This window comes from Scyliorhinus torazame, chromosome 24, assembly GCF_047496885.1.
Source record: "Scyliorhinus torazame isolate Kashiwa2021f chromosome 24, sScyTor2.1, whole genome shotgun sequence".
NCBI classification, from domain to species: domain Eukaryota; kingdom Metazoa; phylum Chordata; class Chondrichthyes; order Carcharhiniformes; family Scyliorhinidae; genus Scyliorhinus; species Scyliorhinus torazame.
In genome coordinates this window covers 15663023-15688269 of record NC_092730.1, presented here as the reverse complement: position 1 = coordinate 15688269, position 25247 = coordinate 15663023, and the positions used below count along the sequence as shown (strand labels likewise).

Sequence of the window (25247 nt, the reverse complement as noted above, 5' to 3'; positions counted from 1 at the left end):
ACTGGGGTGGACTGGCCCTTTAACTGGGGTGGACTGGCCCTTTGACAGGGGTGGACTGGCCCTTTAACTGGGGTGGACTGGCCCTTTAACTGGGGTGGACTGGCCCTTTAACTGGGGTGGACTGGCCCTTTAACTGGGGTGGACTGGCCCTTTAACTGGGGTGGACTGGCCCTTTAACTGGGGTGGACTGGCCCTTTGACTGGGGTGGACTGGCCCTTTAACTGGGGTGGACTGGCCCTTTAACTGGGGTGGACTGGCCCTTTGACTGGGGCGGACTGGCCCTTGGACTGGGGTGGACTGGCCCTTGGACTGGGGCGGACTGGCCCTTGGACTGGGGCGGACTGGCCCTTTGACTGGGGCGGACTGGCCCTTTGACTGGGGAGGACTGGCCCTTTGACTGGGGCGGACTGGCCCTTTGACTGGGGCGGACTGGCCCTTTGACTGGGGCGGACTGGCCCTTTGACTGGGGCGGACTGGCCCTTGGACTGGGGCGGACTGGCCCTTGGACTGGGGCGGACTGGCCCTTGGACTGGGGCGGACTGGCCCTTGGACTGGGGCGGACTGGCCCTTGGACTGGGGCGGACTGGCCCTTGGACTGGGGCGGACTGGCCCTTGGACTGGGGCGGACTGGCCCTTGGACTGGGGCGGACTGGCCCTTGGACTGGGGCGGACTGGCCCTTGGACTGGGGCGGACTGGCCCTTGGACTGGGGCGGACTGGCCCTTGGACTGGGGCGGACTGGCCCTTGGACTGGGGCGGACTGGCCCTTGGACTGGGGCGGACTGGCCCTTGGACTGGGGCGGACTGGCCCTTGGACTGGGGCGGACTGGCCCTTGGACTGGGGCGGACTGGCCCTTGGACTGGGGCGGACTGGCCCTTGGACTGGGGCGGACTGGCCCTTGGACTGGGGCGGACTGGCCCTTGGACTGGGGCGGACTGGCCCTTGGACTGGGGCGGACTGGCCCTTGGACTGGGGCGGACTGGCCCTTGGACTGGGGCGGACTGGCCCTTGGACTGGGGCGGACTGGCCCTTGGACTGGGGCGGACTGGCCCTTGGACTGGGGCGGACTGGCCCTTGGACTGGGGCGGACTGGCCCTTGGACTGGGGCGGACTGGCCCTTGGACTGGGGCGGACTGGCCCTTGGACTGGGGCGGACTGGCCCTTGGACTGGGGCGGACTGGCCCTTGGACTGGGGCGGACTGGCCCTTGGACTGGGGCGGACTGGCCCTTGGACTGGGGCGGACTGGCCCTTGGACTGGGGCGGACTGGCCCTTGGACTGGGGCGGACTGGCCCTTGGACTGGGGCGGACTGGCCCTTGGACTGGGGCGGACTGGCCCTTGGACTGGGGCGGACTGGCCCTTGGACTGGGGCGGACTGGCCCTTGGACTGGGGCGGACTGGCCCTTGGACTGGGGCGGACTGGCCCTTGGACTGGGGCGGACTGGCCCTTGGACTGGGGCGGACTGGCCCTTGGACTGGGGCGGACTGGCCCTTGGACTGGGGCGGACTGGCCCTTGGACTGGGGCGGACTGGCCCTTGGACTGGGGCGGACTGGCCCTTGGACTGGGGCGGACTGGCCCTTGGGCTGGGGCGGACTGGCCCTTGGGCTGGGGCGGACTGGCCCTTTGCCTGGGGCGGACTGGCCCTTTGCCTGGGGCGGACTGGCCCTTTGCCTGGGGCGGACTGGCCCTTTGCCTGGGGCGGACCCCGGCCCTTTGCCTGGGGCGGACCCCGGCCCTTTGCCTGGGGCGGACCCCGGCCCTTTGCCTGGGGCGGACCCCGGCCCTTTGACTGGGGCGGACCCCGGCCCTTTGACTGGGGCGGACCCCGGCCCTTTGACTGGGGCGGACCCCGGCCCTTTGACTGGGGCGGACCCCGGCCCTTTGACTGGGGCGGACCCCGGCCCTTTGACTGGGGCGGACCCCGGCCCTTTGACTGGGGCGGACCCCGGCCCTTTGACTGGGGCGGACCCCGGCCCTTTGACTGGGGCGGACCCCGGCCCTTTGACTGGGGCGGACCCCGGCCCTTTGACTGGGGCGGACCCCGGCCCTTTGACTGGGGCGGACCCCGGCCCTTTGACTGGGGCGGACCCCGGCCCTTTGACTGGGGCGGACCCCGGCCCTTTGACTGGGGCGGACCCCGGCCCTTTGACTGGGGCGGACCCCGGCCCTTTGACTGGGGCGGACCCCGGCCCTTTGACTGGGGCGGACCCCGGCCCTTTGACTGGGGCGGACCCCGGCCCTTTGACTGGGGCGGACCCCGGCCCTTTGACTGGGGCGGACCCCGGCCCTTTGACTGGGGCGGACCCCGGCCCTTTGACTGGGGCGGACCCCGGCCCTTTGACTGGGGCGGACCCCGGCCCTTTGACTGGGGCGGACCCCGGCCCTTTGACTGGGGCGGACCCCGGCCCTTTGACTGGGGCGGACCCCGGCCCTTTGACTGGGGCGGACCCCGGCCCTTTGACTGGGGCGGACCCCGGCCCTTTGACTGGGGCGGACCCCGGCCCTTTGACTGGGGCGGACCCCGGCCCTTTGACTGGGGCGGACCCCGGCCCTTTGACTGGGGCGGACCCCGGCCCTTTGACTGGGGCGGACCCCGGCCCTTTGACTGGGGCGGACCCCGGCCCTTTGACTGGGGCGGACCCCGGCCCTTTGACTGGGGCGGACCCCGGCCCTTTGACTGGGGCGGACCCCGGCCCTTTGACTGGGGCGGACCCCGGCCCTTTGACTGGGGCGGACCCCGGCCCTTTGACTGGGGCGGACCCCGGCCCTTTGACTGGGGCGGACCCCGGCCCTTTGACTGGGGCGGACCCCGGCCCTTTGACTGGGGCGGACCCCGGCCCTTTGACTGGGGCGGACCCCGGCCCTTTGACTGGGGCGGACCCCGGCCCTTTGACTGGGGCGGACCCCGGCCCTTTGACTGGGGCGGACCCCGGCCCTTTGACTGGGGCGGACCCCGGCCCTTTGACTGGGGCGGACCCCGGCCCTTTGACTGGGGCGGACCCCGGCCCTTTGACTGGGGCGGACCCCGGCCCTTTGACTGGGGCGGACCCCGGCCCTTTGACTGGGGCGGACCCCGGCCCTTTGACTGGGGCGGACCCCGGCCCCTTGGACTATGGCGGGCGGGGAAAGAGGAGATTGGTGGGGAATGTGCTCTTTTCAGTAAAGGTGGCTGGAGGAGGGAAGTTTTGCAGACAAGGTTATGTTGATCATCAGTCAGATGTCAGACACTTGCAGTTTGGATCTGTCCCTCTTGATTAGGAATCTTTCATTGGAAAGGCAAGTGGGGGGAAAGGACTTTGTCAGACACTGCTTGATTAAAGTCCAATTGAAGACACACAGATCTAGTGTGGTGATCTCATAGAGCCATGGAAGTGCTGTGTGTGTGTCTCTCTGCCTGCAGACCGCCTCCACCCTTGGCCAATATGAGGGGTGACAGCTTGAGGTTTTTAAAAATTATTTTGATCCCAGGCCCAGCACTTATCGCCCATCCCTAACTGCCCCTCGAAGGTGGTGGGTGAGCCGCCATCTTGAACCCGCTGCAGTCCTCTGAGGTGTAGGTACACCCGCTGTGCTGTTAGGGAGGGAGTTCCCAGGATTTTGACCCCAGCCACAGCGAAGGAACGGCCGATATATTTCCGAGTCGGGATGGCGAGCGGCTCGGAGGGGGGGGGCTCGCAGGCGGTGACGTTCCCCGTGCGTCTGCTGCTGCCCTCGTCCTTCGAGACGGTAGAGGTGGCGGGTTTGGAAGGAGCGAGTGGCTGCGCCGCGTCTTGTAGACGGTGTACACGGCTGCCGCTGTGCGTCAGGCGCGGAGGGAGTTTGTGGTTAGCGTGTCGATCGAGCGGGGCTGCTTTGTCCTGGATGGTATTGAGCTTGTTGGATGTCGGGAGCCGCGCTCATCCAGGCGAGTGGAGAGTATTCCCTCACACTCCTGACTTGTGTCCTTGTAGACGGTGGACAGCCTTTGGGGAGTCTTGCAAATTGGAGCTAGTGTTGAGTGCGCCAAAGCGAGTCACACTCCACTTAACCAGGCCAAATTGAATTGCAGAGCTGTTGCTAGTATGTGGATGATTAATCAGCATGGGGCCGTGATATGTTTCTTGAATAGCCACAAGCTGTGAAGGAGGATGTGCAGTGTAAACTTGAGAGCGGGGTTCCTTCCTGCCCACTGCTCCTCGAGCACTGGAGGGAGATACTGCCTCCGATAACTGTCCCGTGAAGGAGAGTAGCCTTTGATCACCTGTATACTGCAGATATATTTAGCAGCAAAAGGCACCCTGGAGGAGAGGTGGCGATGAGGAACTTGCCCTGGAAATGCATGCAAGGGGCCAGTGGTGCTGAACCCTTGTGATAGTAAAATCGCAGGCAGTTGTCTTGGAGAAATGCCTACGGTACGGCAGGAATTCAGTGACATGCTATCAGTGGAATGCATCCAGTTGGAAGTTTTGTCTCCGTCAATGTATCCTGTAGAACTCTGAGTTCCTTTTTCCTCATGGCTGATTCCCGGGGGGGGGGGGTCTTAGGATAACTTGCGATTTGAAGATTTGCGAGGCGATCTGATCGAAACAGCCAGGATTCCGAGGGGGCTTGGCAGGGCGAGCGATGGAAGATGTGCGAGGGGGGGGGAGAAAGAGTTCAAAAAATATAGGGTCGCCCAGTTAAGACGGACGAGGTTAGAGTGTCTGCGGAACTCTTACTGTGCAGAGAGTGGTGGAGGCAAGGTCGGAATATTCTTGGGCCAACAAGGGGAGGGACATGCCTACCCCTGCCTCGGTTTCTATGCCTGTGCAGAGACTCCACATGGATGGTCTCCAGTGCTTGAGAGGTTTAGTGTCACTGGGGGTGGGGCAGGCTGGCCAGGTATTACTGATGGCAGGGAGAGCCGTGGCAGCTCTGAGATCTTGTCCGTGCCCGATACGGCTTTCCTCATTTCGAGGATTAATTTGTGAGGACAGGTAGCCCATACTGGGCTTGCGCGTCCCTCGAGAGTCTGAGGTTACGGGCTGATCTAATCGAGGTGTTTGAGGCAGTCCAAGGGGCTGATAGCATGCAAGTATTTCCTTCTGTTGGATAGAGAGCGGAGCAAGGATGGGGACCCGGCAGACATCTGGAACACTCTCCCGCCACAATGGGACATTTCCGAGCTAAATTGTTCAAAAGCAAAGGGTGTCAATCGAGGGTTATTGAGCCAGAAATCCGCTCCTGCGACGGGGGCATCTGACCGCTGCTCTCCCTGTCCCGTCGCCCCTGCTCCGAGCTCCCTTGTGACTGTCTCCGTGCTATCGAAGCCTGCGGTGGGTTTGGGTGTCAGCTCCGCCGCTATCTGCAGGACTCAACTTGCGAAAAAGACAGGAATTGTTGTCGAGATCTGCTGCTGATTAGCTTCAAAGCTCCCGACTTGATGTGGAATTCCGATTGGGAGCAGATCCTGTTACTGCTCTCGGCTGGGAATAGTTTCCATTTTGACCTAATCTTGTGGAATGCAACTTTTTTTAATCAAAGAAATGTATTAATTGGAACACGAGGTGATTGTCGTTGTGCCGGCAATGTGGCTGTGCTGGGCTTGAGTGCACCCCACCCTGCTTTGAACTCGAGCCAGAGTTTTTAAAATGGAGTGGGGGGGATGTTTGGGGAGGGTACATTCTCTACTGCAGGGTTAGCCAGTGGTCGGGCACATCTTGTCTCTTGAAGGCCGTGTTGAAGGCCTCTTGTCCTTGTGTCCTCTCGTCATGAGGGAGTGAATCGGCAGGCTTCCTCCCACTGGCAGGCTTCCTCCCACTGGCAGGCTTCCTCCCACTGGCAGGCTTCCTCCCACTGGCAGGCTTCCTCCCACTGGCAGGCTTCCTCCCACTGGCAGGCTTCCTCCCACTGGGTCCCATCGCCGGAGCCAGTTTGGGCGCAGGATTGCGAGCCCCCCCCCCTATTCCCGGTAACCCCACCCAACACGACGGGCAATTTATCACAGCCAATCCACCCAACCTGCCCATCTTTGGACTGCGGGAGGAAACCGGAGCACCCGGAGGAAACCCACGCAGACACGGGAGCGGGGGGGGGGGGGGGAGGGAGAACATGCAGACTCCGCACAGACAGTGACCCAAGCCGGGAATTGAACCTGGGACCCTGGAGCTGTGAAGCAATTGTGCTAACCACTGTGAATGTACGGGGAGGAAAGGATTACTGCTTGTACTGACTACCCCTCTTTTTTTTTTTCCCTCTCTCCCTGTCTCAAGATTTAACTGCGCACAACTGCCCAACCCGGTCCTGGAGAGCATCAGCATCATCGACACCCCTGGCATCCTCTCTGGGGAGAAGCAACGGATTAGCAGAGGTAAGAGCTAGATTTGGGGGCGGCGTCTGGGACGTCCGACTCTCCCCTCCCTTCGTCTTGCGGGTTCGGCACGGGGCCCACAATCTGGGGTGGGTGACTATTACTTAAAAGAGAGACACTTTGTGTGTGTGTGTGTGTGTGTGTGTGTGTGTGTGTGTGTCTCGCTCACGCCAAAATTCTAAGCAATCGCACCGATTGAGAGGGGGAATGGTGCCCATCAGGTGCGATGCAATGGAGAACCATCCCGCTCCCCCAAGCTCTCGGTCCATTCAGTGGACGCAAGGCCGGAACGTGTACTGGTTGCGCAGAATAGCTAACGCATATGTATGCCGCGCGTAAGTGAACTATTTTATGGCCTGGGTTGATCATCTTAAATTGGTTGCTAGTGTAACTATCGGCACACTCTGGATTGTTCAGCGAGTGCTGCTTCATCCCGGAGCCGCCTCCTAAATGGCCGTTTTGTTTTGGGCTTTGCCCAAGTAATAATAATAATCGCTTATTCTTGCCAGTAGGCTTTCAATGCAGTTGCTGTGAAAAGCCCCTAGTCGCCGCATTCCGGCGCCTGTTCGGGGAGGCCGGTACGGGGAATCGAGCCCGCGCCGCCGGCCTTGCTCTGTTGCGCCACAAGCCAGCTGTTTAGCCCCCCCTGTGCTAAACCAGCCCGTTTGTGTCGGCTGTGCTCTACCCGCGCGGAGCGCCCAAAGGGGAATGCCGTGAGACTCGGCCAGCCGATGATCGGGATGTATGGGTGGTCACCGAGGACGATCCCAATTCCAGCACTGCCTGCCGATCCTCCGGGGGGGGGGGGGGGGGGGGGGGGGGAGAGGAGGGTCTGATTATCTGGATCTCGCTGCCTGCCCCCTCCCTGACTAAGTTGAGAGGCGGCCCTGTTCGGTATTTTTAGAACGTCGGGTCTCTCGTGACGCTCCCAGTCCAGATGAAAACCTCGAGCTTCCCCCTTCAATTTGAGACGCTAATTAGCCAGGGAGGAGGAAACACTGCTTGCATTGATAAGGGCTGTATTCATCCGGGTTGCTTAACGCAAGTCTCAGCTGCCCCCGGCGTGGTGCCTGCTGCGTGTATTATCAGTTTGTACCCTCTGTTTACACTGGCTCCCGGCTATTTCCCTGCCCTCTGGGCTTCACATTAACTCGGTCTCTGGCTATGTTTTTGCGTGTGGCTGGTGTTTGTGTTGACTGCTCTTTGGGGAAGTGGCAGGTTTTAAGCTGGCGTCTGATGCCTGCTCGGAGATGCGCGTGGAAAGTTTGTTACGCAGAGGGTGGTGGGTGCCTGGAACGCTTTGCCAGCGGAGGTGGTAGAGGCGGGCACGATAGCATCATTCAAGATGCATCTAGACAGATATATGAACGGGGCGGGGAACAGAGGGAAGCAGATCCTTGGAAAATAGGCGACAGGTTTAGATAAAGGATCTGGATCAGCGCCGGCTGGGAGGGCCGAAGGGCCTGTTCCTGTGCTGTCATTTTCTTTTTTCTTATGGTGTTTCCAGGAAGCAGGCATCAGATGCTCAAAACCGGTTTTGTGCAGGAAATGAATGAGGAAGCTCGAGGGTGATTGAGCCGCTGTTGACTTGGCCTCGGGTCGAGGAGCATTGCATCACTCAGCGGTTCGGAGTCCTGGGGGTGGGGGATGGGGGGGGGGGCGCCAGGGTGGGGGGGGGGGGGCGCCAGGGTGGGGGGGGGGGGGGGGGGTTGCCGGACCTGCTTCATCATTATTACTGGGCGGCGAATGTGGACAAGGTGCGCCAGTGGCAGGAAGGACAAGGGGCAGAGTGGGTTAGGATGGAGGAGGAATCTTGTAAGGGGGCCCCTCATGGTGACAGCAGCGTTGCCAATGGCTCCGTGTAGGTATTGAGGGAGCCCGGAGGCATTTTCAGGTGGAAGGGATGTTGGCGTTAACGCCGCTGTGCGGGAATCATGGGTTGGAGGGGGGGGGTGGATAGTGAGTGATCTGTGTCTGGAGGAAGGGTTCGTCAGTCTGGAGGAGCTAAGGGAGAGGGTAGAGCTGCCGAGGGGGAGTGAGTTCAGGTATCTACAGGTTAGGGACTTGTGCAAGAAGGTCTGGAGAATACACCCTGCTGGAGCGACTGCTTCCGGATGTGGGAGGAGAGGGAAGAATTGGGGATATATACAAGTGGCTGGGGGAGCAGGGAGGCGAGCGGGTGGTGACGATGAAGGGGAGATCATTTGGGAGTATAGAGTGTGACACTGCGCAGGGTAAACGGGACCTCCTCTTGTGCGAGGATGAGCCTGATACAGTTTAAGGTGGTGCACAGGGTGCGTATGACTCGGGCGAGAATGAGTGGGTTCTTTCAGGGGGTAGCAGATGAGTGTGAGAGGTGTGGGCGGGGGCCAGCGAATCACGCGCACATGTTTTGGGGCAGCGCGGAAAATTGGGAAGATTCTGGGCGGGAGTGTTCGCGGTCTTGGCCAGGATAGTGGAGGAGGGAGTGGACCCGGACCCTTTGGTGGCGATATTTGGGGTCTCAGAGAAGCCGGAGCTCACGGAGAGGAGGAAGGCCGATGTCGTGGCCTTCGCCTCTCTGACCGCACGGCGGTGAATTTTGCTGGAGTGGCGGTCGGCATCGCCACCGGGGGTAGCGGCCTGGCTGGGGGACCTGTACGTCTTCCTGCGGTTAGAGAAGATAAAGTCTGAGTTAAGGGGCTCGGCCTTGAGGAAAGGTGGGGGGCGTTTGTGACCGTGTTTTCATAGATTATCATAGAATTTACGGTGTTTGTGACCGTGTTTTCATAGATTATCATAGAATTTACAGTGCAGAAGGAGGCCATTCGGCCCATCGAGTCTGCACCGGCTCTTGGAAAGAGCACCCTACCCAAGGTCAACACCTCCACCCCATCCCCATAACCCAGTAACCCCACCCAACACTAAGGGCAATTTTGGAAACTAAGGGCAATTTATCAGGGCCAATCCACCTAACCTGCACATCTTTGGACTGTGGGAGGAAACCGGAGCACCCGGAGGAAACCCACGCAGACACGGGGAGGATGTGCAGACTCCGCACAGGCAGTGACCCAAGCCGGAATCTAACCTGGGACCCTGGAGCTGTGAAGCAATTGTGCTAACCACTGTGCTACCGTGCTGCCCCAAGTCGGTGTGTTTCCGGGGTGTTTATTTACTGTAGCCTGTTTTGTCACATGTTTGGAATAAAAATGCATTTAAACAAAAAAAAAAGTGTCGCCCATCCCGTGACAAGGCAGTTGATCCACAGCCAGGTCCGAGCATTCCCCAAGCTGGCACAGTGGGATTTGAAATCGTGTCTCTGGGGCAATTGGCCCCTGAATTACTATTCCTCCACCCAATGCGGGCAGCTCCCGTTCGGAGTCCCGTTCGGAGTGTGTGGGGTTATCTTTGAGCACAGGCAGGCCAGCTAGTTAACAGGTTGTTTTACAAATTTTAGTTTTCCCCTCCCAGGTTCTGCCTGTTGGTCGAGACATTTAACATTGACAAGGGACCATTTCCTGTTTCCCACGACCCAGGCTATTCTCTTACTTTGACATGTTATGTCAGCAGTGGCTACATTTGTTTTTAAAGTAGCGATTTCAGACCTTTACCCTCCCTCGCCACCTGTAACCGCCTCCAGCACCGACAACCCTCCCTCGCCACCTGTAACCGCCTCCAGCACCGACAACCCTCCCTATCTCTCTAACCTCCTCGAGCCCCGACAACCCTCCCTCTCTCTAACCTCCTCCAGCCCCTACAACCCTCCCTATCTCTGTAACCTCCTCCAGCCCCTACAACCCTCCCCATCTCTGTAACCTCCTCCAGCCCCTACAACGCTCCCTATCTCTGTAACCTCCTCCAGCCCCTGCACCCCTCCCTATCTCTGTAACCTCCTCCAGCCCCTACAACCCTCCCTATCTCTGTAACCTCCTCCAGCCCCTACAACCCTCCCCATCTCTGTAACCTCCTCCAGCCCCTACAACGCTCCCTATCTCTGTAACCTCCTCCAGCCCCTGCACCCCTCCCTATCTCTGTAACCTCCTCCAGTCCCTACAACCCTCCCTATCTCTGTAACCTCCTCCAGCCCCAACACCCTCCCTATCTCTGTAGCCTCCCCCAGCCCCGACACCCCTCCCTATCTCTGTAACCACTTCCAGCCCCTACAACCCTCCCTATCTCTGTAACCTCTTCCAGCCCCTACAACTCTCCCTATCTCTGTAACCTCCAGACCCGACAACCCTCCCTATCTCTGTAACCTCCTCGAGCCCCTACAACCCTCCCTATCTCTGTAAGTGCCTCCAGCCCCTACAACCCTCCCAATCTCTGTAACTGCCTCCAGCCCTCCCTATCTCTGTAACCTCCTCCAGCCCCTACAACCCTCCCTATCTCTGTAACCTCCTACAACCCTCCCTATCTCTGTAACCTCCTCCAGCCCCTACAACCCTCCCTATCTCTGTAACCTCCTCCAGCCCCTACAACCCTCCCGACCTCTGTAACCTCCGACAACCCTCCCTATCTCTGTAACCTCCTCCAGCCCCTTAAAGATGTGCACGTTAGGAGGATTGGCTGTGATAAAATTGCCACTGTGTCCAACTGTTAAGTGGGGTTATGGTAGAGTGACCTGAGGTTAGGGTGCTCTTTCAGAGGATCGGTGCAGTTGGGCCGAATGGCTATCTCCAGCTCTGTAGCGATTCCATGACTCAGCTGCACGTGCCACTGACGGTACTGTGGCAGGCGTCCGCTGGTCTCCAGGCGTGGAGCTGGGGTGTGTCTGAAGGACTTTGGTCTTTGGATACCTCGACAGCACGCACTGCTTTATATAAAGGCTCCTGCTGCTGGGAGCCCTGTGGGAGCCGTACATCCCTGTCGTGTGTATGAGAGGGGGGAGAGGCCAAGGGATATTACTGTCCCCTGTGAAGGAGCTGCTTGTAGTGGAAGGGCTGGGGTGCCTGCCACTGAGCGTTGCAGGGTGAAATGGAGTCACTTTCTCACAGCGCTGCCATTGTTCAGGCTCCGTGTGCTTTTTTTTGTTTGGAAAACCTTTGTCTTGGAAGCAAACTGGAAATTCTGAGTTTGCATAAATTTTGCATCAACATCAGGAAGTGTGACTTTGCCTCCAGCTTGAGTGGCATAGATTACACCCTTAACCCTTTTGTCTTGGCTTAATAATAATCTTTATTAGTGTCACAAGTAGGCTCACATTAACGCTGCAATGAAGTTACTGTGAAAATCCCCTCGTCGCCACATTCTGGCGCCTGTTCGGGGACACAGAGGGGGAATTCAGAATGTCCGATTCACCCAACAAGCACGTCTTTTGGGGACTTGTGGGAGGAAACCGGAGCGCCCGGAGGAAACCCACGCAGACACGGGGGGAGAACGTGCAGACTCCACACAGACAGTGACCCAAGCTGGGAATCGAACCCGGGACTCTGGCACTGTGAAGCAACATGATGGAACCATCAGATAGGGTTGTAGCAGGCTGGAGGAGGTTACAGAGATAGGGAGGGTTGTAGCAGGCTGGAGGAGGTTACAGAGATGGGGAGGGTTGTAGGGGCTGGAGGAGGTTACAGAGATGGGGAGGGTTGTAGCAGGCTGGAGGAGGTTACAGAGATGGGGAGGGTTGTAGCAGGCTGGAGGAGGTTACAGAGATAGGGAGGGTTGTAGCAGGCTGGAGGAGGTTACAGAGATGGGGAGGGTTGTAGGGGCTGGAGGAGGTTACAGAGATGGGGGGAGGTTAAGAGGGAGGGAGGTGTTGGAGGAGGTTAAAAGGGAGGGAGGTGTTGGAGGAGGTTACAGAGGTAGGGAGGGTTGGAGGGGCTGGAGGAAGTTACAGATAGGGAGGGGCTGGAGGAGGTTACAGAGATGGGGTGGGTTGGAGATAGGGAGGTTACAGAGGTAAGGAGAGGCTGGAGGAGGTTGGGAGGAAGGTGTTGGAGGAGGTTACAGAGGTAGGGAGGGTTGGAGGGGCTGGAGGAGGTTACAAAGATAGGGAGGGTTGTAGGAACTGGAGGAGTTGGAGATAGGGAGGGAGGGCTGGAGGAGGTTAGAGAGATGGGGAGGGTTGGAGGAACTGGAGGAGTTGGAGATAGGGAGGTTACAGAGGTAGGGAGAGGCTGGAGAAGGTGAAGAGGGAGGGAGGTGTTGGAGGAGGTTACAGAGGTAGGGAGGGGCTGGATGAGGTTAGAGATAGGGAGGGGCTGAAGGATGTTGGAGCTGCTGGAGGAGGTTAGAGAGATGGGGAGGGGTGTGGGAGCTGGAGGAGGTTACAGAGAGGGAGGGTTGTAGGGGCTGGAGGAGGTTCGAGAGATAGGGAGGATTGTCGGGGCTGGAGGAGGTTACAGAGATAGGGAGGGCTGGAGGGGCTGGAGGAGGTTAGAGAGATAGGGAGGGTTGTAGGAGGTTACAGAGATATGGAGGGTTGTAGGAGGTTACAGAGATAGGGAGGGTTGTAGGAGGTTACAGAGATAGGGAGGGTTGTAGGAGCTGGAGGAGGTTAGAGAGAAGGGGAGGGGTGTGGGAGCTGGAGGAGGTTACAGAGATGGGGAGGGTTGTAGGGGCTGGAGGAGGTTAGAGAGATGGGGAGGATTGTCGGGGCTGGAGGAGGTTACAGAGAAAGGGAGGGTTGTAGGGGCTGCAGGAGGTTAGAGAGATGGGGAGGGTTGTAGGGGCTGGAGGAGGTTAGAGAGATAGGGAGGATTGTCGGGGCTGGAGGAGGTTAGAGAGATGGGGAGGGGTGTGGGAGCTGGAGGAGGCTACAGATAGGGAGGGTTGTAGGAGGTTACAGAGATAGGGAGGGTTGTAGGAGCTGGAGGAGGTTAGAGAGATGGGGAGGGGTGTGGGAGCTGGAGGAGTTTACAGATAGGGAGGGTTGTAGGAACTGGAGGTGTTCGAGATAGGGAGGTTACAGAGGTAGGGAGGGGCTGGAGGAGGTTGGAGCTGCTGGAGGAGGTTACAAAGAAGGACATGGCCATAGAGGGTTTGAGGTCGAGGTTGAGAATTGTAAATGAGTTTTATCTGGCCTGGGAGTCTGTAGGTCAGTAGGGCTTGTGGTGTGGGTGGAAGCCAAGGACACTGTCCTCAAACATTTGGCTGTTCAGACAGTTCTGTCCAGTGCTGATAACCAGGGACATTGCCTGTTAAATGTGGGAGAGCTTTGTTGCAATTGCCCAGGGCGCTGTTCAGCGGTTCTGTGACGTTTGGATTCCTCAGGCTGGTTCCAGAGTTTTCCAGTCGGGGCTCCTGCTGATCCCCGTGGTAATTGATGTCGGCTGCTCCAGACCTGTACCGTTTCCATTTATTTTCAGTGCTTTGACCTCAAACTTGTGTGAACATTCTTCAAACATGTTTTGTGCAATATAACTGGGGTCTGGGGGTGGTGCGACCCCGGTCTGTCACTGTATAACACACTGGGGTACAGTACTGGTGGGGACGGGTCTGTCACTGTATAACACACTGGGGTACAGTACTGGTGGGGGACGGGTCTGTCACTGTATAACACTGGGGTACAGTACTGGTGGGGACGGGTCTGTCACTGTATAACACTGGGGTACAGTACTGGTGGGGAGGGGTCTGTCACTGTATAACACACTGGGGTACAGTACTGGTGGGGACTGGTCTGTCACTGTATAACACTGGGGTACAGTACTGGTGGGGAGGGGTCTCTCACTGTATAACACACTGGGGTACAGTACTGGTGGGTACGGGTCTGTCACTGTATAACACTGGGGTACAGTACTGGTGGGGACGGGTCTGTCACTGTATTACACTGGGGTACAGTACTGGTGGGGACGGGTCTGTCACTGTATAACACTGGGGTACAGTACTGGTGGGGACGGGTCTGTCACTGTATAACACTGGGGTACAGTACTGGTGGGGACGGGTCTGTCACTGTATAACACTGGGATACAGTACTGGTGGGACGGGTCTGTCACTGTATAACACGGGTACAGTACTGGTGGGGACGGGTCTGTCACTGTATAACACTGGGATACAGTACTGGTGGGGATGGGTCTGTCACTGTATAACACTGGGGTACAGTACTGGTGGGGACAGGTCTGTCACTGTATAACACTGGGGTACAGTACTGGTGGGGACAGGTCTGTCACTGTATAACACTGGGGTACAGTACTGGTGGGGATGGGTCTGTCACTGTTTAACACTGGGGTACAGTACTGGTGGGGACGGGTCTGTCACTGTATAACACTGGGGTACAGTACTGGTGGGGACGGGTCTGTCGCTGTATAACACTGGGGTACAGTACTGGTGGGGATGGGTCTGTCGCTGTATAACACTGGGGTACAGTACTGGTGGGGACGGGTCTGTCGCTGTATAACACTGGGGTACAGTACTGGTGGGGATGGGTCTGTCACTGTATAACACTGGGGTACAGTACTGGTGGGGACGGGTCTGTCACTGTATAACACTGGGGTACAGTACTAGTGGGGACGGGTCTGTCACTGTATAACACTGGGGTACAGTACTGGTGGGGACGGGTCTGTCACTGTATAACACTGGGGTACAGTACTGGTGGGGATGGGTCTGTCACTGTATAACACTGGGGTACAGTACTGGTGGGGATGGGTCTGTCACTGTATAACACTGGGGTCCAGTACTGATGGGGACGGGTCTGTCACTGTAACACTGGGGTACAGTACTGGTGGGGACGGGTCTGTCACTGTATAACACTGGGGTCCAGTACTGATGGGGACGGGTCTGTCACTGTATAACACTGCGATACAGTACTGGTGGGGACGGGTCTGTCACTGTATAACACACTGGGGTACAGTACTGGTGGGGACGGGTCTGTCGCTGTATAACACTGGGGTACAGTACTGGTGGGGATGGGTCTGTCACTGTATAACACGGGTACAGTACTGGTGGGGATGGGTCTGTCACTGTATAACACTGGGGTACAGTACTGGTGGGGATGGGTCTGTCACTGTATAACACTGGGGTACAGTACTGGTGGGGACGGGTCTGTCACTGTACAACACTGGGGTACGGTACAGGTGGGGACGGTCTGTCACTGTAACACTGGGGTACAGTCCTGGTGGGGACGGGTCTGTCACTGTATGACACTGGGGTGCAGTACTGGTGGGGACGGGTCTGTCACTGTATAACACTGGGGTACAGTACTGGTGGGGACGGGTCTGTCACTGTATAACACTGGGGTACGGTACAGGTGGGGACGGGTCTGTCACTGTAACACTGGGGTACAGTCCTGGTGGGGACGGGTCTGTCACTGTATGACACTGGGGTGCAGTACTGGTGGGGATGGGTCTGTCACTGTATAACACTGGAGTACAGTACTGGTGGGGACAGGTCTGTCACTGTATAACACTGGGGTGCAGTACTGGTGGGGACTGGTCTGTCACTGTATAACACTGGAGTACAGTACTGGTGGGGACAGGTCTGTCACTGTATAACACTGGGGTACAGTACTGGTGGGGACTGGTCTGTCACTGTATAACACTGGGGTACAGTACTGGTGGGGACGGGTCTGTCACTGTGTAACACGGATGGGGAGTGATAATGGAATCCACGGAGCAGAGTTATGCGTTGGGGGCAGGTTTATTTTCTGCACACTGACACCTCTGATAAAAGGCATGTCCCTGCGAACGATTGGGGGAATCCTGGGGAAATCCTGCCCTCGGCTCTCCTGCACTTAACACAGCCATCCTTGAGAAATAATTTTCCGTGACCTCTGGAAATCCCCGGACCCAGTCAGGAAGGGGGAAGTTAAGAAATAAGAGGAGGAGTCGGCCTATCGAGCCCTCTCTGCCTTTGAGTAAGATCTGTGGAGGATTGAGGCTTTGTTCCTGGCCCCACATCACCTTCCTGTCTACCGCCTTGAGCTGGAGGGGGGTGGGACTGGGATCTCAGTCTCCCTCACCGCCTGGTTATTGTTGATCTTTCCCCTGCCATTGCAAATCCCGCTGGGCGTTCCAGCAGCTGCATTCGGTTTGGACTTTGTATGGATTTTGTTTATTGTCACGTGTACTGAGGTACAGTGAAAAGTATTTTTCTGCGAGCAGTTCAACAGATCATTTAGTACATGAAAGAAAATACATAATAGGGCAACACAAGGTACGTAATGTAAATACATAGACACCGGCATCGGATGAAGCACACAGGGTGTAGTGTTAATGAGGTCAGTCAATGAGAGGGTCATTTAGGAGTCTGGTAACAGCGGGGAAGAAGCTGATTTTGAGTCTGTTCGTGCGTGTTCTCAGACTTCTGTATCTCCTGCCCGATGGAAGAAGTTGGAAGAGGGAGTAAGCCAGGTGGGAGGGGTCTTTGATGATGCTGCCCCGCTTTCCCCAGGCAGCGGGAGGTGTAGATGGAGTCAATGGATGGGAGGCAGGTTCGTGTGATGGACTGGGCGGTGTTCACGACTCTCTGAAGTTTCTTGCGGTCCTGGGCCGAGCAGTTGCCGTACCCAGGCTGTGATGCAGCCCGATAGGATGCTTTCTATGGTGCATCTGTAAAAGTTGGTATGAGTTAATGTGGACACGCCGAATTTCCTTAGTTTCCTGAGGAAGTATAGGCGCTGTTGTGCTTTCTTGGTGGTAGCGTCGACGTGGGTGGACCAGGACAGATTTTTGGAGATGTGCACCCCGAGGAATTTGAAACTGCTCACCATCTCCAGTTTAGACCTGAAGGAGCAGCGCTCCAAAAGCTAGTGATTCGAAACAAACCTGTTGGACTTTAACCTGGTGTTGTCAGACTTCTTACTCTGCTCACCCCAGTCCAACGCCGACAACTCCAGTTTGATACTGTATGCGAACTGTCGGTTTGAATCACACTGCCTCGCCCAGGCTCGCTCCGTTCCCAGCCCAGCGAGCTTGCTGTGGAAGGCCCTGGTGTCTGTGGGTGAGTGTGGCTTTTTATAGAGCGACATTCCGGCACCAGACAGGCCCAGTCCGCAGCCCCGAGCGGCTGGCCAGCTTGATAAACGTTGGCGCTCCATTTCGATTCATTGGCTCTCGCTGTCTCTTGAACCTGAGACGCTCACCGGGGAAAACACACGTCACACTGGTCAAACCACGGCCCCACAGGTCAAAGGTCCTTGACCGACCGTCCTTGTGAGCGATTTGTAAAGTGCAGAAAGGTGCCTTTTAAAAATAAATTCATTTATCCCAATTAAGGGCAATTTAGCGTTGGCCAATCCACCTACCCTGCACATCTTTGGGTTGTGGGGTGGAACCCACGCAGACACGGGGAGAACGTGCAAACTCCACGTGGACAGTGACCCGGGGCCGGGATCGAACTGTGCTACCGTGCCGTCCCCCTTAAATTTCAAACCCGCATTAATAGGTTCAAATCCCTTGATATGCCTGTACCCTCCTCCCAGGTCCCTACACACTCTCTATTTTGTATTCTCTCTCCCTCCCTTTCCCCCTCTCTCTCTCCCTCCCTCCCCCCTCTCTCTCTCTCTCCCTCCCTCCCCCTCTCTGTCTCTCTCTCCCTCCCCCCCCTCTCTCTCTCTCCCTCCCTCCCCCCTCTCGCTCTCTCCCTCCTTTCCCCCTCTCTCTCTCTCCCTTCCCCCTCTCTCTCCCTCCCTTCCCCCCTCTCTCTCCCTCCCTTCCCCCCCTCTCTCCCTCCCTTCCCCCCTCTCTCTCTCTCCCTCCCTTCCCCCCTCTCTCCCCCTCTCCCTCTCCCTCCCTTCCCCCCCTCTCCCTCCCTTCCCCCCCTCTCTCTCTCCCTCCCTCCCTTACCCCCTCTCTCCCTCCCTCCCTTACCCCCCTCTCTCTCTCCCCCTCCCTTCCCCCCCTCTCTCCCCCTCCCCTCCCCCTCTCTCTCTCTCTCTCTCTCTCTCCCTCCCCCTCTCTCTCTCTCTCTCTCTCCCTTCCCCCTCTCCTTCTCTCTCTCTCCCTTCCCCCTCTCTCTCCCCCTCCCTTCCCCCTCTCTCTCTCCCTCCCTTCCCCCTCTCTCTCTCCCTCCCTTCCCCCTCTCTCTCTCCCTTCCCCCCCCTCTCTCTCTCTCCCTCCCTTACCCCCCCTCTCTCCCCCCTCCCTTACCCCCCTCTCTCCCCCTCCCTTACCCCCTCTCTCTCCCCCTCCCTTACCCCCTCTCTCTCCCCCTCCCTTACCCCCTCTCTCTCCCTCCCCTTACCCCCCCTCTCTCTCCCTCCCCTTACCCCCCTCTCTCTCTCTCTCCCTCCCCTTACCCCCCCCCTCTCTCTCTCTCCCCCTCCCTTACCCCCCTCTCTCTCCCTCCCTTCCCCCCCCTCTCTCTCTCTCTCTCTCTCTCTCTCACAATGGGTTGGTGAAGTGCAACATTCCAATCTCTTCCCTGTTCACCTGTCTGGGAATTCCTGTCCCATTATCATTCACTATTATCAATAGTTTGCAGCAAACTACCCAGTCTTCAGAACAGCGACCACGACACCACACAACCCTGTCATGGCAATCTCTGCAAGACGTGCCAGATCATCGACATGGATACCACTATTACACGTGAGAACACCACCCACCAGGTACGCGGTACATTCTTGTGCAACTCGGCCAACGTTGTCCACCTCATACGCTGCAGGAAAGGATGTCCCGAAGCGCGGTACATTGGCGAGACCACGCAGACGCTGCGACAACGAATGAACGGACATCGCGCGACAATCGCCAGGCAGGAATGTTCCCTTCCAGTCGGGGAACACTTCAGCAGTCAAGGGCATTCAGCCTCTGATCTCCGGGTAAGCGTTCTCCAAGGCGGCCTTCAGGACCCGCGACAACGCAGAATCGCCGAGCAGAAACTTATAGCCAAGTTCCGCACACATGAGTGCGGCCTCAACCGGGACCTGGGATTCATGTCGCATTACATTCATCCCCCACCATCTGGCCTGCGAAATCCTACCAACTGTCCTGGCTTGACACAATTCACACCTCTTTAACCTGGGGTTACCCCATCTCTGGATGTGTAAAGATTTAATCACCTGCTAATGGTCGCATTCCAAGCATTGTCTGGCATCTTTGAATTTGTCTATATATATGTTTCTGGAACATCCCTCTTCATTCACCTGAGGAAGGAGCAGCGCTCCGAAAGCTAGTGATTCGAAACAAACCTGTTGGACTTTCACCTGGTGTTGTAAGACTTCGTACTGTGCCCACCCCAGTCCAACGCCGGCATCTCCACATCATTATCATTCCCGTACTTGCAGGTTATCGACATTCCTGGCCGGGGCAAGCCCATACATCTGCTGAAAGAGTTGACTGAAGTGCTTGTTAACTTTCGTTTTCTATCCCGCTCCCTTTGGGCTCGGTTTGCTCCTTCACGACCCAGGACATCTGTGCTTATAACCAGAAGCTATAGTGTGGGACAGCACAGTGGTTAGCACTGTTGCTTCAGAGCTCCAGGGTCCCGGGTTCGATTCCCTGCTGGGTCACTGCCTGTGCGGAGTCTGCACATCCTCCCAGTGTCTGCGTGGGTTTCCTCCGGGTGCTCCGGTTTCCTCCCACAGTCCAAAGACGTGCAGTTAGGTGGATTGGCCATGATAAATTGCCCTTCGTGTCCGAAAAGGTTAGGTGGGGTAACGGGGGTAGGGTGCAGGTGTGGGTTCAGGTAGGGAGCTCTTTCCGAGGGTCGGTGCAGACTCGATGGGCCGAATGGCCTCCTTCTGCATTGTAAATTCTATGAATTTATAAATTCTATGATTTTACACCTCCTGGGCTTTCCAGCCTTGTGACTGTCAGCTCTCTGCTGGATCTGGTCCACTGTCTGTCTGGATAGCTGTACTTGCAAAGCCTGCATGGTCCACTGTCTGGATAGCTGTGCTTGCAAAGCCTGCATGGTCCACTGTCTGGATAGCTGTGCTTGCAAAGCCTGCATGGTCCACTGTCTGGATAGCTGTGCTTGCAAAGCCTGCATGACTGAATTACAGAAATGTGCTGTGCATCAGCTGAAAGCGACAGGGCATTTGCACGTCTGTCACCTCTATCTCTGCTTTAGTTGACGCCGTTAACGGGCTCCTCGGTGGGTCTTGCACTGCGTCCTGCAAACTCTCTCTCTGTCCTGTTCAAGGACCCCCAGATCCCTCTACAATAATCATCTTTATTGTCACAAGTAGGCTTACATTAACACTGCAATGAAGTTACTGTGAAAATCCCCTCGTCGCCACATTCCGGCGCCTGTTCGGGTACACGGAGGGAGAATTCAGAATGTCCGATTCACCCAACAAGCACGTCTTTCGGGACTTGTGGGAGGAAACCCACGCACACACGGAAAACGTGCAGATTCCGCACTGCCGGCGACCCAAGCCGGGAATCGAACCCGGGACCCTGGCGCTGTGAAGCCACAGTGCTAACCACTGCTATCGCACCGCCCACTTGCAACAGCTGTGTACTCCCGTTTTGTGAAAATGAAATGAAATGAAAATCGCTTCTTGTCACAAGTAGGCTCCAATGAAGTTACTGTGAAAAGCCCCTAGTCGCCACATTCCGGCGCCTGTTAGGGGAGGCTGGTACGGGAATTGAACCGTGCTGCTGGCCTGCCTTGGTCTGCTTTCAAAGCCAGCGATTTAGCCCAGTGTGCTAAACCAGCCCCTGTTGTTAGAGGGATTCGCATTCAAGTCCACTCCGATCCCTCTACCACCGCATTCTGCAGTCTCTCCATTTTAATGAGCTGCGTTTCTTTTCCATTTTTGCTTTCACTCTCTCGCTTTCACTCTCTCGCTTTCACTCTCTCGCTTTCACTCTCTCGCTTTCCCTCTCTCTCGCTTTCCCTCTCTCTCGCTTTCCCTCTCTCGCTTTCCCTCTCTCGCTTTCCCTCTCTCGCTTTCCCTCTCTCGCTTTCCCTCTTCCTCTCTCTCTCTCCTCCCCTCTCTCTCTCCCCCCCTCTCTCTCTCCCCCCTCCCTCTCTCCCCCCCTCTCTCTCTCTCCCCCCCTCTCTCTCTCTCCCCCCCTCTCTCTCTCTCCCCCCCCCTCTCTCTCTCTCCCCCCTCTCTCTCTCTCCCCCTCTCTCTCTCTCCCCCCCTCTCTCTCTCTCCCCCCTCTCTCTCCCTCCCCCCTCTCTCTCCCTCCCCCCTCTCTCTCCCTCCCCCCTCTCTCTCCCTCCCCCTCTCTCTCCCTCCCCCCTCTCTCTCCCTCCCCCCTCTCTCTCCCTCCCCCCTCTCTCTCCCTCCCCCCTCTCTCTCCCTCCCCCCTCTCTCTCCCTCCCCCCTCTCTCTCCCTCCCCCCTCTCTCTCCCTCCCCCCTCTCTCTCCCTCCCCCCTCTCTCTCCCTCCCCCCTCTCTCTCCCTCCCCCCTCTCTCTCCCTCCCCCCTCTCTCTCCCTCCCCCCTCTCTCTCCCTCCCCCCTCTCTCTCCCTCCCCCCTCTCTCTCCCTCCCCCCTCTCTCCCTCCCCCCTCTCTCTCCCTCCCCCCTCTCTCTCCCTCCCCCCTCTCTCTCCCTCCCCCCTCTCTCTCCCTCCCCCCTCTCTCTCCCTCCCCCCTCTCTCTCCCTCCCCCCCTCTCTCTCTCTCCCCCCCTCTCTCTCTCTCCCCCCCTCTCTCTCTCTCCCCCCCTCTCTCTCTCTCCCCCCCTCTCTCTCTCCCCCCCCTCTCTCTCTCCCCCCCCTCTCTCTCTCCCCCCTCTCTCTCTCTCCCCCCTCTCTCTCTTTCCCCCCCCCCCCCCTCTCTGTCTTCAGCTGTAACATTCTTCAAACATGTTTTGTGCAATATAACTGGGGTCTGGGGGTGGTGTGACCCCGGTCTGTCACTGTATAACACACTGGGGTACAGTACTGGTGGGGACGGGTCTGTCACTGTATAACACACTGGGGTACAGTACTGGTGGGGACGGGTCTGTCACTGTATAACACTGGGGTACAGTACTGGTGGGGACGGGTCTGTCACTGTGTAACACGGATGGGGAGTGATAATGGAATCCACGGAGCAGAGTTATGCGTTGGGGGCAGGTTTATTTTCTGCACACTGACACCTCTGATAAAAGGCATGTCCCTGCGAACGATTGGGGGAATCCTGGGGAATTTGTTCCTGGCCCCACATCACCTTCCTGTCTACCGTCTTGAGCTGGAGGGGGGTGGGACTGGGATCTCAGTCTCCCTCACCGCCTGGTTCTTGTTGATCTTTCCCCTGCCATTGCAAATCCCGCTGGGCGTTCCAGCAGCTGCATTCGGTTTGGACTTTGTATGGATTTTGTTTATTGTCACGTGTACCGAGGTACAGTGAAAAGTATTTTTCTGCGAGCAGCTCAACAGATCATTTAGTACATGAAAGAAAATACATAATAGGGCAACACAAGGTACACAATGTAACTACATAAGCACCGGCATCGGGTGAAGCATACAGGGTGTAGTGTTAATGAGGTCAGTCCATAAGAGGGTCATTTAGGAGTCTGGTGACAGTGGGGAAGAAGCTGTTTTTGAGTCTGTTTGTGCGTGTTCCCAGACTTCTGTATCTCCCGCCCAATGGAAGAAGTTGGAAGAGGGAGTAAGCCGGGTGGGAGGGGTCTTTGATTATGCTGCCCGCTTTCCCCAGGCAGCGGGAGGTGTAGATGGAGTCAATGGATGGGAGGCAGGTTCGTGTGATGGACTGGGCGGTGTTCGCGACTCTCTGCAGTTTCTTGCGGTCCTGGGCCGAGCAGTTGCCATACCAGGCTGTGATGCAGCCCGATAGGATGCTTTCTATGGTGCACCTGTAAAAGTTGGTATGAGTTAATGTGGACACGCCGAATTTCCTTCGTTTCCTGAGGAAGTATAGGCGCTGTTGTGCTTTCTTGGTGGTAGCGTCGACGTGGGTGGACCAGGACAGATTTTTGGAGATGTGCACCCCGAGGAATTTGAAACTGCTCACCATCTCCAGTTTAGACCTGAAGGAGCAGCGCTCCAAAAGCTAGTGATTCGAAACAAACCTGGTGTTGTAAGACTTCTTACTCTGCTCACCCCAGTCCAACGCCGCCAACTCCAGTTTGATACTGTATGCGAACTGTCGGTTTGAATCACACTGCCTCGCCCAGGCTCGCTCCGTTCCCAGCCCAGCGAGCTTGCTGTGGAAGGCCCTGGTGTCTGTGGGTGAGTGTGGCTTTTTATAGAGCGACATTCCGGCACCGGACAGGCCCAGTCCGCAGCCCCGAGCGGCTGGCCAGCTTGATAAACGTTGGCGCTCCATTTCGATTCATTGGCTCTCGCTGTCTCTTGAACCTGAGACGCTCACCGGGGAAAACACACGTCACACTGGTCAAACCACGCCCCACAGGTCAAAGGTCCTTGACCGACCGTCCTTGTGAGCGATTTGTAAAGTGCAGAAAGGTGCCTTTTAAAAATAAATTCATTTATCCCAATTAAGGGGCAATTTAGCGTTGGCCAATCCACCTACCCTGCACATCTTTGGGTTGTGGGGGTGGAACCCACGCAGGCACGGGGAGAATGTGCAAACTCCACACGGACAGTGACCCGGGGCCGGGATCGAACTGTGCTACCGTGCCGTCCCCCTTCAATTTCAAACCCACATTAATAGGTTCAAATCCCTGGATATGCCTGTAACCTCCTCCCAAGTCCCTACACACTCTCTATTTTGTATTCTCTCTCTCTCTCCCTTTCCCCCTCTCTCTCTCTCTCTCTCTCCCTCCCTTCCCCCCTCTCTCTCTCCCTCCCTTCCCCCCTCTCTCTCCCCCTCCCTTCCCCCCTCTCTCTCGCCCTCCCTTCCCCCCCTCTCTCTCGCCCTCCCTTCCCCCCCTCTCTCTCGCCCTCCCTTCCCCCCTCTCTCTCGCCCTCCCTTCCCCCCCTCTCTCTCGCCCTCCCTTCCCCCCCTCTCTCTCGCCCTCCCTTCCCCCCTCTCTCTCGCCCTCCCTTCCCCCCTCTCTCTCGCCCTCCCTTCCCCCCTCTCTCTCGCCCTCCCTTCCCCCCTCTCTCTCGCCCTCCCTTCCCCCCTCTCTCTCGCCCTCCCTTCCCCCCCTCTCTCTCTCCCTCCCTTCCCCCCCTCTCTCTCGCCCTCCCTTCCCCCCTCTCTCGCCCTCCCTTCCCCCTCTCTCTCCCTCCCTCTCCCTCCCTTCCCCCTCTCTCTCTCCCTCCCTTCCCCCTCTCTCTCTCCCTCCCTTCCCCCTCCCTCTCCCTCCCTTCCCCCCCTCCCTCTCCCTCCCTTCCCCCCCCTCTCTCCCCCTCCCTTACCCCCCTCTCTCCCCCTCCCTTACCCCCCCTCTCTCCCCCCTCCCTTACCCCCCTCTCTCCCCCTCCCTTACCCCCTCTCTCGCTTTCCCTCTCTCGCTTTCCCTCTCTCTCGCTTTCCCTCTCTCTCGCTTTCCCTCTCTCTCGCTTTCCCTCTCTCTCGCTTTCCCTCTCTCTCGCTTTCCCTCTCTCTCGCTTTCCCTCTCTCTCGCTTTCCCTCTCTCTCGCTTTCCCTCTCTCTCGCTTTCCCTCTCTCTCGCTTTCCCTCTCTCTCGCTTTCCCTCTCTCTCGCTTTCCCTCTCTCTCGCTTTCCCTCTCTCTCGCTTTCCCTCTCTCTCGCTTTCCCTCTCTCTCGCTTTCCCTCTCTCTCGCTTTCCCTCTCTCTCGCTTTCCCTCTCTCTCGCTTTCCCTCTCTCTCGCTTTCCCTCTCTCTCGCTTTCCCTCTCTCTCGCTTTCCCTCTCTCTCGCTTTCCCTCTCTCTCGCTTTCCCTCTCTCTCGCTTTCCCTCTCTCTCGCTTTCCCTCTCTCTCGCTTTCCCCCTCTCTCGCTTTCCCTCTCTCGCTTTCCCTCTCTCGCTTTCCCTCTCTCGCTTTCCCTCTCTCGCTTTCCCTCTCTCGCTTTCCCTCTCTCGCTTTCCCTCTCTCGCTTTCCCCCTCTCGCTTTCCCCCTCTCGCTTTCCCCCTCTCGCTTTCCCTCTCTCGCTTTCCCTCTCTCGCTTTCCCTCTCTCGCTTTCCCTCTCTCGCTTTCCCTCTCTCGCTTTCCCTCTCTCGCTTTCCCTCTCTCGCTTTCCCTCTCTCGCTTTCCCTCTCTCGCTTTCCCTCTCTCGCTTTCCCTCTCTCGCTTTC

The 25247-nt window shown here is 57.7% G+C and overlaps 1 protein-coding gene across 1 annotated transcript in view; it reads left to right on the top strand.

The window, feature by feature from the left end:
- The window catches only part of LOC140400205 (EH domain-containing protein 1-like), a 41170-nt gene that overhangs the window by 567 nt on the left and 15356 nt on the right, over window positions 1–25247 (top strand). Inside the window, exon 2 of the mRNA XM_072489673.1 lies at window positions 6233–6330. Within this exon, the coding sequence (XP_072345774.1) occupies window positions 6233–6330 (98 nt within the window). The remainder of the gene's footprint in view (window positions 1–6232; window positions 6331–25247) is intronic.